General features: G+C 36.0%; 1 protein-coding gene and 1 pseudogene across 1 annotated transcript; both read left to right on the top strand.

The window, feature by feature from the left end:
- Positions 1-985: 985 nt before the first annotated feature.
- Positions 986-2,413, top strand: LOC114943745 (uncharacterized). The gene has a single exon (XM_029319427.1). The coding sequence runs from the start codon at positions 986-988 to the stop codon at positions 2,411-2,413; it is 1,428 nt and encodes a 475-aa protein (XP_029175260.1).
- Positions 2,414-10,829: 8,416 nt separating this feature from the next.
- Positions 10,830-19,463, top strand: LOC146724990 (zinc finger protein 862-like; annotated as a pseudogene).
- The last annotated feature ends 2,104 nt before the right edge of the window (positions 19,464-21,567 follow it).

Below are 21,567 nucleotides of genomic sequence, written 5' to 3'. Positions count from 1 at the left end.
ATCCGACCAATACTTTTTATCAGAAAAACATGATACAAGTTTAATTACATATTGGCTAAGAGAAATTATAAGAGATAGGGCTCTAATTCCTTGGGAAGTCAACTGCGATTCATTTGATTCCAATCGGGTAAATCGTGGACAAATGGTGAACAATCGATTTTTGTACGTAATTTTAATATAATCGTGTTTATAAGTGCTCGTGACGAAATTTGATCTAACTTTTTATTTATAATTTATTTATAATTTCTTTTAGCAAGGTGGATAAAAAATGATTATTTATGGACAATTGCGGACAAATTCTGGACAATCGAATCCCGTATGTAATTTTAAAAAATACACACTTAGGGGTGCTGATAAAAATTTTCATTTGTTTTTAATTTTTTTGCAAGGGTGGACAAAAAATAATTTTTTATGGACAATTGCGGACAAATTCTGGACAATCGAATCCCGTATGTAATTTTATAAAAAACACACTTAGAGGTGCTGATATTAAAATTTTTAATTTTTTTTTTAATTTTTTTTTTAATTTTTTTTTTGCAAGGGTGGACAAAAATTATTTTTTATGGACAAATGTGGACAAATTCTGGACAATCAAATGCCATATAGTTTATGTCAAAATTTGCATTTAGGAGTGCCAACTTCACAGACCTCAAGTGGACCTTGACCTCATTAAAATTATCTCTGATTCCAATATACGGATGGACGAATTCGACCATCGCTCTCGCGTGGTTCCGTCAACATCCATCAAAATGGAGCACCTACGTGGCTAACCGCGTATCCGAGGTGCATACCTGTCTGGATTCCGTTCGTTGGAATCACGTTCTTTCTCGAGACAATCCGGCGGACTGTGCCTCGCGCGGTCTGACCGCTTCCGAACTCGTTACCCACCCGTTATGGTGGAACAGTCCACGATGGCTTCAGAAGACCGACTTCGTGGCCGATTCTTGATGTCTCCGCTCCGCTCGACTCTGCCACCAATCAGCAGATGTCGGTGGAGAGAAGACGGCCTGTGACGCTCCATATTCAAGAGGCCGATGAATGGGAACTCCCATATAAGTTCTCCACCTGGACCAAGCTTGTCCGCGTGACTGCTTATATGAACCGCTTCATTCTTTGTTCAAGAGGAAAGAGTGCGTCTCGCTCCCATCTCTCCGCTCTTCTAAGCGCCGACAAGCTCAGGAGGGCGGAAACCTTCTGGTTGTGCTACCTGCAACAGAGGTTCTTCGAGCGGGAGACGCACTCATTAAAGAATAACGGCACAATGCCGCATTCGAGCTCGTTGAGCAGATTGAGTCCCTTTCTAGGAGAGGACTCTTTACTCCGTCTTGGCGGGCGGTTGACGAATTCGGCGCTCAACTATGACGAGCAACATCCTATAATCATTCCGAAACATCACCTATCCGATCTCCTAATTGATCGCGCTCATAGACTCACGCTCCACGGGGGCGCACAGTTAGTACTCCGTGTGCTACGTCAGCGGTACTGGCTCATTGGAGACCGCAGTTCAGTAAAGGCGCACATTCGAAAATGTGTAGTTTGCACTCGTCACGCGGCTAAACTGTCTTCTCAATTCATGGGCAACCTTCCCGCCGCTCGCGTCACCCCTTCGGCGCCGTTTACTCACTGTGGAGTTGATTACGCCGACCCTCTCCACGTGATTTCATTCGTCGGTAGAGGGCAAAGGGCTAGAAAGGTGTACATCGTTCTGTTTATTTGTCTTGCCACTAGGGCAATTCACCTCGAAATGGTGGAGGATTGCTCCACGCCCGGCTTTCTCGCAGCCTATCAGAGGTTCGCTAGTCGTCGAGGTCTGCCGCGTCACATGTATAGCGACAACGGCACTAACTTTCATGGAGCCAACCACGAGCTCCATCGACACTTTCAATCCTTATCAGAGGATACGGACTTGCAAAACGCGCTCGCGGGCGACGGAGTGGACTGGTATTTCATTCCCTCCGCCGCTCCACATTTTAGCGGCATTTGGGAGGCCGGGGTCAAGAGCCTTAAAACGCATCTGAGGCGCGCGGTTAGTTCCCACTCGTTCTCAAGGGCTGAACTTGCGACGCTTCTTTGTAAAATAGAAGCGTGTCTTAACTTGCGACCTATCGCTCCGCTTAACGACGACCCGGGTGACTTGTCGGCGCTCACCCCGGGTTATTTTCTTATTGGACGGCCCCTTGTAGCCGTTCCGGAGGAATCGGTACTCGCGATCGACCCGCGTAGGCTCTCGCAATGGCAACTCGTCCGTGCCATGCAGGAAACCATGTGGCGTGCCTGGTCACAGGATTACTTGCATTCGCTTCAACAGCGAAATAAGTGGTGCAAGCCGTCTCCTAACTTCGCAATAAGCGAATTAGTACTAGTCAAAGGTCCACTGCTCCCTCCGAGCAAATGGGAGCTTACCCGAGTATAGCAGATCCATCCCGGATCTGATGGACTCGTTCGAGTCGTGACCATTCGCACCTCACGGTCCACATTAAAGCGACCAATTACGCAATTATGCCGGCTGTCAATTCGCGATAACTTTAACGCGTCCGCAACGGACAAAGCCGCTAAGTTGTAAGACTTATGTAATCTTCGAGACGATTCTCTCAGTAAAAATCGTCTTCACCTGTATATTTTCTGTAATCATTCTCCTCGACGATTCGCTCCCGCTTCATTCAAGTTTGTTTCGCATTTGTTCGCATACGAGACGGGCGGTATGTTGAAGATTCATTTAATACGTTCATACTTTGGAGCGAATTCTCGAGGACAATGGAATCTTCGAGGATGTTTGAATTTCCTCACCGTGTATGTTTACTCCGAAAAGGAAGAACCACGTGCAACCTGCGTGTACACTCACCGCTTATTGGCGTGTGTACATCGCCTGATTGATATAGTCCAATCGCGACGCCGATCGGCAGCCGCCCTACGCGCGCTCAGAAATTCGCGCTGCCCTAGAGACAGTCTTTGAGAGTGCGACATCATTTTCTGTTACGCGACGCATTTTGTTCAAAGTAAAATAAAGCGATTCTTAGACGATTCAAAAGCGCGTACGTTCATTCGATCTAGGGAAACCGGCATCCTTCAACGATCCCTCGTTGAAACTTGTACAATAGATATTCGGGAATTAAAATAATTTATATACATAATAGAAATTCGGCGAATTAAATTTATGTACATAGAAAACGAATCTTCTTCTTCTTTGTATTGTGGCACCTGTACGCATCCGCGTAAAACGACCATCAACTGGTAGAAATAGAAAACGAATTAAAATTATGTTAGTAATATAAATTTGGCGAATTAAAATTATGTATTCGTAATATTAATTCGGCAAATTAAAGTAATGTACATAATAAAAATTTGGCGAACTAAAATTATGTAATACATAATAGAAATTCGGGAATTAAAATTATGTCCTTTTTTAAGAAAGATATTCTCGCAAGTATTGTTTCCGCTTTTCTGCGGTGCTGATTGTTTATCTCGATTTTTTTTGTTAAATTGAAAGTATCAAGCAACTGCTCAACGCAAAAATTAACAATGTGACAGTTATAAAATAAAATTAAAACAATACCAATGGCGCGCGCTTGTGTTGTCTAGTAAATGAAAAAAAGCCTTGCGTAAGAGATTGCAAAACTGTGACAATAGCATCTCGTTTTACTCTTCACTTGTTCTCTTTCTTTCTCTTTTAGTGAACATACGGAGATTTTTAATTATTTATTTGAATACAAATATATGTATATATTTGTTAATTTATTTATATAAATGCAAAATGTATTTCGTATCTATAACTTATGGATATAAAATGTGAACACATGTGCATCAAAAAGATTTTTAATTATTTATTTGAATACAAATATATGTATATATTTGTTAATTTATTTATATAAATGCAAAATGTATTTCGTATCTATAACTTATGGATATAAAATGTGAACACATGTGCATCAAAAACGATTTTAGATTTTATTAATCTAAAAGTGGATGTATTTAGCACGGACGCGAACCACAAATCAAAAAGTGGATATAAATAAATGTGACTAGTAGTTCCAATTTCTAAAAGTGGATGCAAGGCGCTGCTTTACGGCCTACTAAAAGCAACCCACGAAAATCGCCGGCATGGCCTCTCTCAGACTTCTTTCTGCCATTTGAAGTTAGCCTCCCGTTTTTATAATTTCAATCTTATTTCAATTTTTCAGAGGCTCAATTGGCTCAAGAGGCAGAATTATTTGTTGGATACGAATATACGAATTAGATCGTTGTCTCTTAAATAAAAGCAAAATCATATTTAGTAATTTTCTAGAGAAAATTTATTTAAATTACTTATTTAAGGGGATGTCGGATGATGTTTTTACCGACCGAATGCGAGAATATTTAGTTTTTTTTATATAACTTTTTATTGACTATACTGATCAATAAATCCTTTTCCACGATTAAAGTACTTATAAAAACGGACCGCGCTATGTTTGCATATATAAATCATATAGCTAGCTACGTTTGCATATATAAATCATATAAAAATCAAAAATTACAGTTTTGTTATCGGCTTCTTTGTGTCAGTTCGTAATAATACTTATTTAATAAAAAAGTTCTGCAGTTTGTCTGTGCATAAAATGTAGTATACGCGGTAAGGATAATATGAAGAATTATTAGTAAACGATTAAAAGTGAGATTGCAAGTTTAATAAAAAAGTTATATATTAAAAACATTTTTACGCGTATGTGTTGTATACGTGCATATGTTTAGATATGTGTGGTGCTAACCTATCGGAGTTCGGCCGTCGCTCCGGCATCCCCTTAAAGAACGATGTGTGCGAACGTGACAAGGAGTCCGAGAGAGATAAGCTGATTTGATAGTTAACACAAAGTTTAATTGACACAACTTAGACAATACAATAATTATACAAATAGTTCTAAAGTTAAGCCGAGATCGATTTCAATGTGCGTGAGCGATTAATATTTGCGGTATTTTCTGAGCGGTTTGATAGCGGTTGTGCGTATTGAGACTCGAAAGACTAGCGGGCGCAATTTGGTGGGCGCTCCTTTTATTATTGCGGCGCTGAAGGCCCACTAATTATAATGCGCCAATTAATTTTTATTTATTTAAAATGTTCGAAGGTGACGCGAGGGCGCTTGTCTTTATTGGCTGCCCCGTGATCTGCGCGAAATAAGTACGGATCTGACATGCGCGAAACGCTCGATAGCGGGATCGATTGTCTTTCGGAAGCCACGTGATCGAGCGGCGCATGTCTCTTACAGCGATGATCAGTGCGGTAGTCGTTGCTTTTGGTTGAGCAATGTTTTTATTATTGATAGCTTTTTTGCGATATTGAAGAATTATTGCCTACTTGTTATTCGCCGGGTGAACTTTTTTAATCGTTTTTTTGTGTACATATACATCTATTTTAGGTGTATAATAATAAAAGATATAATTTAATTATAAGGAATTTCCCAATTTCGAACAGACAATGATCTAACAAATTTATTTAAATTATTTATTCAAAAGATGTTCGGAAATCGAACTCAAAATAAAGGCTGAAAGGAAAATAATTACTTAAAAACATGCGTCCTTCATGCAGCATGCTTCATGCAATAACGAAATAAAAGATCTTATATTCTAACAAATTAGCGCTCGGCCGCAGGGAAATAAGTCTAAGTCCCCGCGCCTGCGAAAATAAGCGCTCGCTCTATCTCGCTTTAAAGGCAAAGGATAACGATATACACCGTGGTCGCGCGAGAGGAGACAAATAAACCGATGAAAATAAATAACAAACTTTAATTGTGGTACTAATGACCAATTACATCTATGTGCCCTTATCGTCCTTAACCGGATTTTAGAACGTTCTACACTTCTCGAATATTCTCGAATTTTGCTCCTATAAAACTCTCCTCTCGCGAGGCCGTCAGGCTCTTTTTCCGTTTACTAATCGACGCAAATAGAGTGTGACTCGTTTTTCTCGAGGAAGATAGCTCGTCTTTTTACCGTTGCTTGCAAACTATTATTTCTCCTACTTTTGACCCGGCTTGTCCTCGGTTTTATTTGTTCTCGGATTATTTCTCTTGGATTATAAATTGTAATACTGTGGTTTTAATATATTATATATATTGTGATCTTGTTTCGTTACGCGCGTGTTAAGTGGATCAAACGCCTCTCGTCCAGCTTCCGACTTTCTCCTTACATTCCGTCTCGTACAAAAGACGATGATCTAATAAACGCTCTAATTAATATGTATAGTCATGATTAACAAACGATTCCGTACCGATTGACCCTCTGCAAAACTTCAATTAAAAGTAAAAACGGAGGGACTAATTTCACGGTCATTTTTATTTTTTATTTTGCAATAAGAAACTAATCTACAATCTACAAACGTTTGAATTAATATATAACATCACCTACAAACGACCTACAAACGATCTAAAGAATAAAATTTTGAAATGTCAAATTAGAGAGGGGGGGGGGGGGGCAAAATGGAGTTACACCTAGTAAACAAAAAAACATTGCTACACAACATTATTATAATGATTTTCACTAACATAATTGTCAAAAGTATGTACCCAGCGAGAAATGATAGATAAATCGACGGCGATTCGACGTCGAATCAATGTTAAATTGATCGAATCGATATCGATTCAACCGATCATTTCTCACTAGGTACAGTTTTATTGTATATGCAACATCATTATGAACAAACTTTGACATCGATTTAGAGGTTTTGGTAATGTTGAAATAACATTTTTAAAATATTTTATTAATATTTTGAGAGCAATATGTTCCCAAGTAGAACAGAAAAGTCAAAATAATGTCAATTTGACGTCATTTTGATCAAATTTATTTGTTAAAAAATTATTCTTCTGTTGTCAAGTACACTTTACAATAAAAAATATATTTATGATACTTTACTCTTAATAAACTCTTTTTGCCAGCTTTACATAATTTTCTTATTAAAACTTACATGCGAGACAAAGGACATCATGCATCACATAGCGATAAATGAAGGAACTGAATTAAGATATCTTCAAGACGTCTCAAGACATCTTCAAAATAACGTCTTTATTTGGTCTAAAAAATGATGTCTTATAAACGTCCATTATTAGTCGTTGATGTCATAGACCAAAAATGACTAAAAATAGACTTTGTGAATCACTTTGTTACTTGGGAAATTATTCAACACGTTGTGTAAGTTGGCAAGAGACTTTTGTTACTTTCATAACATTGTTATTTTTATAAATTTAAAGTATAAGGCAGGCAATAAGAGCCGATCGCGGAAGACAGTGCGTTATCCTAACGAAACTAAATTTTTCGTTAGAATTAAATATCTGTGCAAAAATCTTGGCAGTGACCAAGTAAAATTTGGTGCCTTGTGCACAGATATTTAATTCTAACGAAAAATTTAGTTTCGTTGGGATAACGCACTGTCTTCCGTGATCGGCTCTTATTGCCTGTCTTATACTTTAAATTTATATTTATATGACAGAGCCTTGTTAAACTCTTAATTGTTATTTTTGTCCCCGATTTACCTTATATATAATTTTATTTAAAAAATGTATATAAAACTCGAAGTCAACAAATAACTTCATAAAGAAATGAATTAATTAGTTAGGTTCTAATCTTTTCTTTCCTTATATTAGCTGCCCATTTTGCTCTTCATTCAGCACTGCGAGAAAATACTTTTATAATATATATACATATTGTTACGTCCCTGGATTTGCATCCCCTGTGCAACTTCACTTTACTATCATCCCCTGAACATCATCGCTAGGATGGTTGTTTATAGACAATCGACGTTTGAATGTTTTCCGACGCCATTAGATAGATTTGGTCTAGCGGTCGCATCGTGCGGACGTTTTCCGAGACCGGAGCTTCTTTGCATTACGAATGCACTATTTGTTATATTTTATTGGTTTCGTGTATTGGGTCTTTATATTAAAGTTCATTTCCCTATTACGCGAGTGTCTTTATTTCGCGCGCGAGTGAGAGTGACTGTGTATGAGTGACTGAGCGAGAAGCGTCCCGAGGACGCAACAATATATATAGCCTTTTACTTTTGAATTATTATAATTTTGGCATAACAACGGCATTCCCACTAAGCAAAACACATTTAAAAATTAAGAGTTTTAACAAGGCTCTGTAATATAAATATAAATTTAAAGATATAAAATAGGCAGTAAGAGCCAACTCGCGGATGACAGTGCGTTATCCTAACGAAACTAAATTTTTTCGTTAGGATTAAGTATCTGTGCACAAGGCACCAAATTTTACTTGGTCACGGCCAAGATTTAAAATATGAAATAATCTCATATTTGAGATTTAATTTCAATAACCCTTTCACCCCTTACGGAAATAAGTAAATGCAAGAGAAAAATACAGATCCGAAAGTCGCTGAATCGCGGGCTTAAACGCGTTTGTTTATCAACATTATTACATATAGCAGAGAAAAGTATGGAATCGAAAGAATCTGAATAGCTCAGTTGGAAGAGCAGTCGCCCGGCAAGCGAAAGGTCTCGGGTTCGATTCCCGATTCAGCGACTTTCGGATCTATATTTTTCTCTTGCATTTACTTATTTCCGTAGGGGGGTGAAAGGGTTATTGAAATTAAATCTCAAATATGAGCTTATTTCATATTTTAAATCTTGGCCGTGACCAAGTAAAATTTGGTGCCTTGTGCACAGATACTTAATCCTAACGAAAAAATTTAGTTTCGTTAGGATAACGCACTGTCATCCGCGAGTTGGCTCTTACTGCCTGTCTTATATCTTTAAATTTACATTTAAAAATGTTGATTAAATTTGATATAATATTGATTTGAAATAAAAATTGTAATTTGGAACAGATCTTTTTTGTATATATATAAATATACAGTGCCGTGCCTAAGGCGAAGGGGGCAAGCGGGGCCTTTGCCCAGGGCGCAAATTTTGAAGGGGCCAAGTGCAGATGTAAGTTTGAAAGCTAATATGCGTTACATTATTGTGACAATATAAAAAATATTTTGCATATGTGCAATGCGTTACGTTGTCACTATAATATCCGAGCGTGGTGCACGTGAAACGATGTCACTACATTGAAAAAAAATTATTAAATCTAAAAAAATATTTAGTTCAACACTCACAAGCAGGTATTTATTTAAATTAAGCAAAAATATATTTGAATCAATAAAATATATTGTCTATTTTACTATTCAACAATATATTTTACTGATTCAAATATATTTTTGCTTAATTTAAATAAATACTTGCCTGTGGTATTGAACTAAATATTTTTTTAGATTTAGAAAATTGTTTTTAGTGTAATGTATGCGCCTCTGAAGAAATGTAAAGTGTTTTTTGTTCTTTCGTGCTTGACATCAAGTGGAATATTGAAATTAAAAATAATAATAATAAGTATTCTTATATTTATTTATTATTATTTATTGTTTATTTTATTAATATTGTAGGATACTTACTACAATTCGCTTTTCGTGGGAGAGTAAAGACGTAAAGGTGTCGCAAGGTCCGCTAATGATTCACACGTTTAGATTACATATTATATTATATAGATTTATTTTTTGGTACAAGTGGAAGCGTGTAAGTTTTTCTGTAAATAGTTTAAGGGCACGTATTTCCGACGGCCTCCGCGTTTACGCGTCTGCGTGCTCTGGTCCTGGGTCTCCTTATGGCCGGTCTCCTCCGTCTGGGTAGCCAACTCCTGTGTCCGTGCAGTAGTAGACCACTCCTCCGTCTGGGTCTCGATGGACCTGGTCGTCGGCTCTGTCCTCCTTGACGACGCCAGGCACCTCGGGGTCCTGGGTCGCCTGGGACTTCCGTCGTCTGACGAGAGGCTAATCGGCAATGATGGATGAAGCTCTAACTCCGGTTCTGATATTGTTGTATCAGGAACCGGAAGTTGAAAGGACGTTCCTTGTGGCGACTCCTGAGGCTGTGGCCTCACTGGCAAGATCCGGCGACGCTTGGTGTCAGGGGCGACCTCTGTGCGTGGGCGTTTGGCGCCGAGCTTCTTGAGGCGCCGGGTCAAGATCTAGGTGGCGGCACGTCGTCCAGGAGGAGTAGTTTTCTCCTGGGATGTGTAGGTATTACGGGGCCGCGGCGTGCAACACCGGGCGTCGGCGAGGTTGCGCCGAAATCGAGACGGGTAGCGCCGGTGTCTCGGCGTACTGCGCCGGTATCGTGGCGTGGAGCGCCGGAGAAGAAGCGAGGAACGCCAGATGGAGGCGAGAAAACGCCGGGATGATGGCAAGGTGCGCCGACCTGGTGGCGTGGAGCGCCAGAAGAAGGCAGGGAAGCGCCACGAGGCGAGGGTGCGCCCGAGGAAGACGAGGAATACCCTGATGTAGGCGGAAAAACGCCGAGCGAGGGCGAGAGTGCGCCAAGCGAAGGCGGTGGTGCGCCGGGATCCTGGCTTGAAGTAGGGTTGAGCGACCTTGAATCGATATTTTGAAGAATCGATTTTTTTATATCCGACTTTCGATTTTTAAGATCAATTCTACAGCTTCGATTAATCCAATGAATCGATTCTTGAATCTAGAGATCAATTTTATAGTTAGGTTAGGCCTTTTGCATTAGGCCCGTTTTTCATTACGTCATATGTCACAGTCGGATGTTGGAACACGAGTTCTCATTGGATCATTGACTTTCGTCATCCGACTGCGACATACGATGTATTGTAAAAAAAGGCTCAAAGATCTTCGAGAATAAGAGAGAGAGATAATAGGATCATGTGACCAGCTCGTGTCAGCTGTCAGCCAATCACAAAGCTAGTAATGTTAATCACGTGATATTATTGGCATCTCTTTCTTATTTATTTGAAGATATCTGAGAATTATAAAAGGCATTAAAAGAACGAGCGAAAAGTTTGAAATGGGTAAAGTGAAAAAAAGTAGTGTATGGCAATATTTTATAAAAGAAAACGAAAAGTTTGAAATGGGTAAAGTAAAAAGAAATAGTGTATGGCAATATTTTATAAAAGATTCACATAGTGGTGCTAAATTGGTTGTTGATAAGTAAATGTAAATTATGGACTGTAACAATAACAGTAGTAGTAGTAGTAGTAGTAGTAGTAGTAGTAGTAGTAGTAGTAGTAGTAGTAGTAGTAGTAGTAGTAATAGTAGTAGTATTAGTAGTAGCAGTAATATTGGTAAAGGAGTTATAAAGAAACGTAGACTTAGACATTTTCAAAATTCTTGGTTAGATGAAAATAATTTTAAAGGATGGTTAACTCCTCATCCTGACATTCAGAATAAAGCGCTTTGTACTGCATGTAATAAGGCCATTAGATGTTGCAAAACAAATTTAACTGCACACTCACAGACGGCAAAACATATAAAAAATATAAATTCGTCTAATTTTGAAGCCACCATTAGTATTAATAGTAATTTGTCACATAAAGGTAAGGTTAAACGCGCCGAAATAAAATTATCTGCTTTTTTTGCTGAACATAACATAGCTTTTTATTGCGCGGATCATTTAACTCCCTTATTAAAAGATATTTGCATAGAGCCCAAAGTCATGCAAGATCTTTCACTTGCTCGAAATAAGTGTGCAAATATTGTTAAAAATGTTATAGCAAAACGCAAAGTCGAGACAATTATTCAATATTTGCAAACATGTAAATTTTCAATTTTGATCAATAAAAGTACGGATATATCAGATACTAAAGTAATGTGTTTACTCGTAAAATATGTTTTGCCTTTAAATAAAAAAGTTACAACTCAATTATTAGAATTGTTAGCTTTAGATGCAACGGATTGTTCCGCGAATAAAATTTTTGAAATATTTACAAATTTTTTAAAAGAAAAGGAAATTCCGATTAAAAATAATGTTGGCTTGGCGTGCGATAATGCATCCGTTATGATTGGATGCAATAATTCTTTTATGTCTCGTCTTAAAGGAGAAGTACCGCAATTAGTTACGTTAAATTGTATTTGTCACTCATCCGCGATTATAGCCAGTAAAGCGTGTGAAAATTTACCAAATTCTTGCAAAAGTTTAATTAGAGAAGTTGCCACTTATATTTCGAGCAGTGCGAAGAAATGTGCAGTTTTGGGCAAATTTCAAAATTTTTTTGAAGTACAAAAAAGTAAAATTTTAAAATTATCGGAAACAAGGTGACTTTGTTTACATAAATGCGTTGTTAGATTTCTCGATAATTGGGAAGTTTTAAAAAGTTATTTTCTTTTAGCATCAGTAGAAGATAAATTAAAATCTGCCGAAGTAATTTTAGAGTATTTAAACGATGATTTTGTTAAAGAATATTTGCTATTTTTAAAATATTCGTTAAATTTTTTAAATAATTTTAATGCATTATTTCAATCGCGTGATATATTAATACATAAATTATATGAAAGTAGTCGGGAGTTAATTTCAAAAATTGCTCAAAATTTTGTTACATTTGATATTTTAAAAGATATTAATAATTTAGATTTAGATAATAAAAATAATATTCAAAATTTAGAAAATATATATGTAGGGCCCGAATGTGAGTCTTTTGGATACATTGTCTTTGGAATGTTCGCAACAAATTAGAATGAAATGTTTGGATTTTTACATTACTGCAGTTCGAGAAATGCTTAAACGTTTGTCTTTTAAAGATACACTTTTTCAACAGTTAACTTTTTTAGATCTAAAAATTGCTTTGTATTATGAAAATAGATTAAAAATTAAAGATTTAACTTTTATCGCGAAACGAATATTGAATGATATTGACATAACTTATTTAGCTTTTAAATGGAGAATTTTGCCATCAAGTTTTAGTGAAGACCGGAAAAAAGAATTAGCTTGCTTAGAAATAGATGAAATGTGGCAAAATATTTTTAAATCTACAAATTTCGATGGAGAAAAGATGTTTCCAAATTTAGAATCATTAGTTAACGTAGTTCTTTCTTTTCCCCACTCAAATGCTGAGGCCGAACGAATTTTTTCTATTGTAACCGATGTAAAAAATAAAAAAAGAAATTGTTTAAGTAATGAGTCACTTTCTTCTATTTGTGCAGTTCAGTCCAGTTTTCAAGCAAAAAATATTAATTGTATAAATTTTCAACCTGACTCAAGGCATCTTGAACTGCATAATGCTCAAAATTTATACGGAGAAAAAGGCACATCTGATGGTGCTTATATAATTATGCTTGCTTTTTTATTTATAATTTTTTTTGCTTTTTTAGTTTTAATTTTTAATTTTGCTTTTTTATTTTTAATTTTTTTGCAACATTTAGCCAAGATTTATTAATGCATGCTACATACATGTATCTTATATGTGTATATTAATTATATTTATAAATTTAAAGTGTAAGAACGGCAACAAGAGCCAATCGCGGAAGACAGCGCGCTATCCCAACGAAACTAAATTTTTTCGTTAGAATTAGATATCTGTGCACAAGGCACCAAATTTTACTTGGTCACGGCCAAGATTTTAAAATATGAAATAATCTCATATTTGAGATATAATTTCAATAACCCTTTAACCCCCCTACGAAAATAAATAAATGCAAGAAAAAAATATAGATCCGAAAGTCGCTGAATCGGGAATCGAACCCGAGGGAATCGATAAACTCTTAACTTAATTATATTTATTTTTCAGATTTATTTCTTGCCAAAGATGCGAAATGCAATATTTTTATTTTTAAGTAGATGTGTATATTAATTTTATTTATTTTCCAGATTTTTTTCTTGCCAAAGATAGTGCAATATTTTTATTTTTTAATTATTTTTAGTTTTATTATTTAATAAATTTAAGATATTTTTATTATAAAGTTATTAAATGTAAGTCATTAAATATCTAGAATTAATATTTTTATAAATTTTATAAAATTTTTAGTTTTAAAGTTATGGCAAATATTTTTTATTTTATTGTTTATTATCTAGGACGCAATATTTATTTTTTTTTTAATTTAAATATTAATATAAAAATTTAATTTTTATATTTATAAAATAATTTTATTTTGTATTTTAATAAATGTATTTTTGTTTTTTGAATACTGGTAAGGTTTTCGGCAGTTTCCCTTACCCTTGCAACAAATGTTGGTATTCCATAATTTTTCTGCCAAATAAAATTTTTTAGTTTTTATATATCTTGTTTAAAGTTATATTTATATCCCTCCGTCTTGTTTATCTTTTTTTTTATAAAAATTTACAAAATTATAACTTACAACATTATACGGGTGACTAACGGTACACCTATGTACATATAGAGTTACTTTACTGATACTACGTTTGCCGCGCATGCGCAAGAAAACCGGGCTCGTCTCACAACACTGTCCAGGAGGAGGAAGGTTCTCCTTCTCCGCCATCGTGTGGAGTAGCTAATCCTTTGTGAAAGAAGTAGGCGTCGAGACACTGGCACAGTATAACCATACCCAGTAGCGACAGTGGGCCATTTAAATGTGTCTCAAATCTGAGTGCGCATGTGCGAACTTATACCCTTAGCAACATGGCTGCCGTCAACTGCTGTAAGCGGGTTATTATATGTTGTGTAGTGCTAGAAATCGCGTAATAAGATAATTAGCTCGATATTATTTTTTTAGGAAGGAATCTATGCAGAAATATTTTTTCTTTAATAAATTCTTTGAATATAACTTGAATTATAAAATTTGAATTACATATTAAGAGATATTATTTTTTATTACATATGTATATATACAAGAAATGGAAGAATGCCTCTACATATAAAGTTACACATATATCGGACATAACTCGATTACGTACCTCACAGCTTAATATATTTATATTTGTTTATAATATTTTATTTATATATTATATCTTTATATATTATTTTAATATTTTACTGAGACAGCGTTATCGAATATCTATAGTCATAACACAAATATCAAAATATCGAAGCATGTCGGATTATGCCCAATATGCGTGTAACTTCAAAAAAGCATTCCTATCCCCGTGTGTACATACATTTGAATCGTAGCGCCCGTTACCCTTAGCAATATGGCGGCATACCACGTGACGTTGCCGAGTTGAGACATACTACATCAAAGGTGCCGACGCTCACTGTCGCTACTGGGTATGGTTATACTGTGACACTGGAGCGTAGTCTCTTCAGCGTAATGCGCTAAACTTTCTCGATATTTTTTCCGCAGGGGGCCGTACTTATATTTCCCGTGGGAGGCATTTCGCCTACGAAAAAGTATCTCGGCGTGCGACGCCTAGCGGACGTTCCTGGTACCAAGCGCGCGCGGTGTATATAGCGTGTATCTCACTCGCGAGTGAGTAAACTCGGCGTGCACCGCGCAGCGGCCGCGCGCCAGGCGCCGTAAATATTTCGTGGAATTATTCAATCGCCACAAATATTAAAAATTTAAAATAATATGCACGCAACGTGCATGGACAAAAATGATTAAACTAAACATTAGCGGCTATAACGGCAACGCCGTGGCGGCAAACGATATTATAAAATATCTTCCATTTAAAAAATTTTTTTAAATAGGTTACACTTAGGAAAGATGTTATATTATTTCACAATACATGTGAATCAACAGAATAGCAGAAAAACAGAAAACAGAAACTGTCAACTACCAGCGCGAGCTCTGATTGGCTTCTGCTTTTCTGCCAAGGTGTGAATCCTCCCTCACTTGTCTCTTGTCTTCGCGATTCTTCTGCAGCTTTATCAAGTGATTTCACCGATTTCACTTGGCAATTACAATTTTAAATTTATATTTGGATCAAAGTGACTGCATCGATTTCATTCGATTTGAAATCAATTTCCCAGAGCAGTGCTCACGTGTTTCCTTTTTGATTAACTCCTCGAATTATTGTTTTTGAAAGATAGCATCAAAAAAACCATTTGGTGCTGAATTTCGAAAATTAAGAAAGAAGAAAAAAGAAAATAAAGTCAGACAAGCAAAACAGTGGGAAAATAGTTAATTCAAACAAAATCAACATCTAAAGAAAACGACAATCTCGAGAGTGACAGTGACGCTGAAAAAAATAGAACCACAGCAAAGAATTATAATCAACCTTCAAATTAACCATCTACAAGTACCATCGACATTGTCGTTGTCGATATCGATATCAATACCGGTATCGCAATACCAACGCTTTCAACAGATCTGGATGTTGACAACAATAAGCAAAATGTTTCAATAAATTCTCTCACTAAATTTAATTATAACGATCCGTCATCATGGCCTACTATTGATGATAAACTCTGTATTTTACTAGTCAAACATGGCCCAGACCAAGGTAAAACGGCAGAATTTGTTTTTTCCGAAAATGTACTCAATAATAGAAAATTTTTATCTGAATGGTTTTTAAAGATCCTTCCTAATGGTGATACAGTCAAACGTACATGGTTAATGTATAGTAAAAATACAAAATGTATTTACTACTTTACTTGTATATTGTTTTTTAAATAAGATTCTTTTACTTCAAATATTTCAAATCCGAAAAAAGGATTTTGTGATTGGAAGCACTTAAATCCACGAGTACGCGAAAATGAAAACTCTTTAGAACATCGCGAAAATTTCATGGCTTGGAAAGAATTTGAAGCACGATTAAAATCTTCAAAAACTATCGATAATAATTTACAAAAGTGTATTAAAACTGAAATCGAAAAATGGCGAACAATTTTAAAAATACTTTTAGACTGCATTTTTTTTATTTTGTGAATTAAATAATTTAGTGCTTAGAGGTTCTACCGATAAAATTGGTGCTTCTAATTTGGGAATTTTTTTAAATTTAATAGAATTTGTTAGTCGTTATAATCCTTTATTAAGTAAACATATAAAAGGAGATGGAAAAATTAAATATTTATCAAATAAAATACAAAACGAATTTATTTCACTATTAAGTAAAAAAGTAAGAGAACTCTATAATTCTTCAAATAAAAAATGCCAGATATTTTTCTATCATATTCGACTGCATACCAGATATAAGTCATCGTGAACAAATTTGTCAATAATTCGTTATATCAATCTAAAGGATAATAAATACATTATAGAAGAGTCTTTTATTAATTTTATAAATACATCGGAAAAAACAGGGGAAGGACTTGCAGCAGGAATTTTAGAAAAAATACAGCATGACAGAATTGACTTTTCAAAATGTCGTGGCTAAAGTTACGACAATGGTGCTAATATGGCAAGAAAATATAAAGATCGTTTCCAAGCTCGTTTATTGGAAATTAAGGGGATCCTAAATGCACGGGCGAACTCCGATAGGGTCGATAATGAAGATTTTTTAAATATAATTATCGACAAAACTCGACAGATGTCGCAATAAAAAAGTTGTCAATCGACACACACATACATATACAGGGTGTCCCATTTTATATAATTTATAATTATATAAAAATTATATATACACAGGTTGTTACACATACATATACACATATGTATGCGTGTGTGTATTTATACAAGGTGTCCCATTTTTACTACCCCTAATATCTCTTTGTTTTAATGCATTTTATAATAAAACAACAAAAGTTGTACGATTTCAAAGGAACTATAAAATAGTACCATTAGTGTTGACCTTGCACAGTCATAAAGATTACGTGAAAGTCACTATCACATGATAAGTTATAAAGTTTCAACATTGCAATATCGCTTCTGAGAATTTTGCGCACATGCAAACTGCATCTGGGGTAAAATATTTTGTACAGTTATCAGCAAACGAATAGATCGCCTGTGGAATTATTTTTTAAAACAACCAGCACACGAATAGATCGCCTCTGGAATTATTTTTTTAAAACAACCAGCACACGAATAGATCGCCTCTGGAATTATTTTTTAAAACAACCAGCACACGAATAGATCGCCTCTGGAATTACAGTTTTAAAACAACCAGCACACGAATAGATCGCCTCTGGAATTACAGTTTTAAAACAACCAGCACACGAATAGATCGCCTCTGGAATTACAGTTTTAAAACAACCAGCACACGAATAGATCGCCTCTGGAATTATTTTTTAAAACAACCAGCACACGAATAGATCGCCTCTGGAATTACAGTTTTAAAACAACCAGCACACGAATAGATCGCCTCTGGAATTACAGTTTTAAAACAACCAGCACACGAATAGATCGCCTCTGGAATTACAGTTTTAAAACAACCAGAACACGAATAGATCGCCTCTGGAATTATTTTTTAAACCAGCACACGAATAGACCGCCTCTGGCACTAACTACTATAAAAACTATAATAATAATTATCAATTATACATAAAAAAATAAACAAAGAATTGCATTATCTTTCAGATAAAAAAAATTGAGAATTGCATTTTGATAAAAAAAAATTAAAATTAAAATTAAAAATAAAAATAAAAATTGCATTTTAAACGTCTATTTGAATGTTCTTATAAAATTACACCTACATACATACATACATACAAATATATATATATATATATATATATTGCGACTGTCTCTCCGTCTTCTCTCGTCAAACTAAGAGAGAGAGTGCGAGAGAGACTGCTGCGCAACCTCGTCGTGCCGCTCTCCGTTCTCTCGATACTTGCTCGGTATCACTGATTGCTCGGTATCGTATCCTTTTGGGCGCCAGGTGCGGTCAGGCCGCACCACTCAACAATGTCTCAACTAATAATCAGCGGCCACGACGGCTCGGCCTCGGTAGCTCGGTATCAACAGGGGGTAGAGTGTCGTGGTTCTTTCCGTAAGGAGATTCGGAATCGCAGTCCCGGAGAGAGAGAGGAAGTCTCGATATTGATTGTACTCAGAAATAGGATAAAATAAGAATATATTTTCAATTAATAGTATATAAGTGGTGTGAATCAAAATAGCTATAATTTTATTATCGAGCCGTTGGGAGATCGCTGGGTGTTATCGAAATCTCTAATTATCGTTACTCTCCTCCCTTTGTATCCGGCTCGGAATCGAAGGGATCATATACCAATCCAGCGTAACTTATTCTCAAATTTCGTTAATTAATGACTCGATACAATGCTACAAATATAATATACTACGATATGACTGTCGACTCGTTTCGGTGCCCCTCGGAGAGGTGAAGAAGGCAAAGATTTACGCAATAACTTAATGACGCGGAAATCGACGTGAGTCCCGTGAGTCTCTCAACTAATTCTCGGTACTAAATTATCTACAGCATAATTGCTCGGTATCGTTATATTTCCCTAATGACTCACGGGTCTCTGCCGAATCCGCGCTTACCGGACGATCGAGGAGGTGGCCTTACAGTATTTCGCCGTCGCAGTTGGCTGTAGTGGGTCGTTGTCCCTGGGTGTGCTCGCAGGACACCGGCTTGCCGAACAGTGATTTCCTTTCGGGCCGGCGGGACCTCGGAAGGTACGCTGGTGGGGAGGGGGAAGACAATGCGCGCCACCCCGGCCCGGTTGCCAGGTTTCGCGGCAGCGTTGCGCCCCGCGCCGGACCCGGAATCGATCCTCGTATCGACTCCGGTGTCTCGCGGCTGGTCGCGGACTTCCGCCGCCAAATTCAAATCCCAGCCCTCGGGAGCGACGATGCAGCAGGTCCATTTTCGGCGGTCCCGTCCACACCTCGTATGGCCGTATGCTGATGTTCCAAACGACCTTTCTTGGCTGAGGGAAGTCGTCCCGGGGTGATCAATCCCGTTAGATCTCCGTGTTTCTCTCGAGGCGTGGTGGCGGGCCCCTCAGGGGCATCATCCTTGTCGGGGGATGTAGGCGCCTTTTACTCCCTGCTCTGGACTGCTCCTGTTCGTCCCATCGAGGCTGTAACGAGTTTCTCTGCAGTATCGCTTCCTTATTTTCTCGGTACCGCGTATATGTTATTGTTCGTAATACTCACCGGGCCGGTCGCTCAGTCTCCGCTCCTCCCCTTTCGAGGTCGTTCCTCCGTCGTCTGTCCAGGTCCTCTTTTCCCTAAAACAATGGCCGTTCGCCTGGCCTACCACCTCGATCCCGATATAGAGTGCGGGCGAGCTAGCGAAAAGGTCGCTGCTCACCCGCACGAGACACAAAATAATACAGCGCTCTCAGACGCTTCCCGGCCGGGCGCGTCCGCCCTTGTGACGGGCTCAAAAAGACCACGTCACAATATATATATATATATATATTTATATATGTATATATATATTTATATACAGGGTAAGCCATTTTAATCTTTGCACTAAAATTTCTCAAAATTCAAAAGTTTAAGACAAAAATGTTTCAGATAAAAGTTGTATGGTTTCAAGGGGGACATGAGATGGTGTCATTGATTTGACCTTGAATAGCCATTTGAAGGTTACGTGACGGTCAACTTCAATTTCTTAAATGGAACACTATATTTTTTCTTGCATACTTTTATAGCTGACTTTAAGATCTTTCCAAAACACTACAACAAAATATTTTTTCATTAAGTATTTCTCGAGTTATAAGACTGCAAATTTGCAGTATTTTGACATAAAATACAAAATATCTTGGGAAATATTCATTTTTCGATTATCATACCTTAATACTTTTATGCACAGAATAATGAGACGAATCAATTGGTGTAAAAAAACACATAGTTGTCTTAAAGAAAAATTATCTAACTGCTTATTGCAATTTTCATATTTTTTTAAACGTAAATATGTGTTTTCTTTACACCAACTATATATATCAATATATATGTATCAATATATATATATATATATTAATACGATGTTCAGCATAACAATACGTACGATTTTTGAAATGTTTGCAACAGTTTAGAAAAAAATATATATTGTAAAAATTGATCTGTTTTGTGCAATCTATTACAAGCAATAAAAAATGAGGAAAAAAAATTTTTATAAAAAAAATTAGTGTTACCTTGAATTTTTTTTAATAAAATCATATTTTTTTATATAAATCGATTCTCAATATTCTGCATAAGTTGTAATGTAGGATGGCCAAAAAAAGCGAATAGCTTATGAGATATATTATACTTTCATAATGTACATAAACTATGAAATATCTCATGAAATCATTTTCTGATTATTTTATTCCAATTTTAAATCAATTGGTGTAAAGAAAACACAGATATAAATAAAGATATAAATTGTAAACCAGCAGCTACATATTTTCTCTAAAACTCAAATATCTCGTAAACTTTTCACTTTTTCACAATTTTATCTTTATAATTTTTGATGCAGAATATTGTAACAAATTGATTTAGATTGAATATGATGCTTTTATTTAAAAAAAAATTATGACATTCATTTTTTCATGAAAACATTTTTTTTTTAATTTTTCTGTTACGTAATAGCTTTGAAACAAATTCATTTGTACAATATAAATTTTTTAATTATCAGAAACGTCTCAAATATCATGCGCACTATTATAATATATATATATATATATATATATATATATATATATATAATACATACAGCATACATAATACTGTTACATACAGCACAAATACACAAAATATTACATACCTATTTATTATGCACATAAATGTATATAATAATTAGACAAAAAAAAAGAAATAGAAGAAAAAAGAAATAAATAGAAAGAGAGCGAACGAGTGAGCCTTTTTATAAACGTCGACAAGCAATATATTATTATGTATGTATACATGTATGTGTGTATGTATATATACATATATATATTGCTTTATGATCTATATTTATAATGTAAAGAGGCTAGAGAACTCATACTCACTATCTTTCTCTTTTTTTTTCTTCAGCTTTC

The sequence above is a fragment of the Nylanderia fulva genome, unplaced genomic scaffold, assembly GCF_048542155.1.
Source record: "Nylanderia fulva isolate GAGA-0341 unplaced genomic scaffold, ASM4854215v1 Scaffold109, whole genome shotgun sequence".
Classification (NCBI taxonomy): Eukaryota; Metazoa; Arthropoda; class Insecta; order Hymenoptera; family Formicidae; genus Nylanderia; species Nylanderia fulva.
Note: the sequence above shows the minus strand (reverse complement) of the source record. Positions and strands in the feature narration are given on the sequence as shown.

Bases quoted from the DNA above. Each gene is read 5' to 3' on its own strand.
- LOC114943745 (XM_029319427.1), top strand. From the start codon at position 986: ATGTCGGTGGAGAGAAGACGGCCTGTGACGCTCCATATTCAAGAGGCC.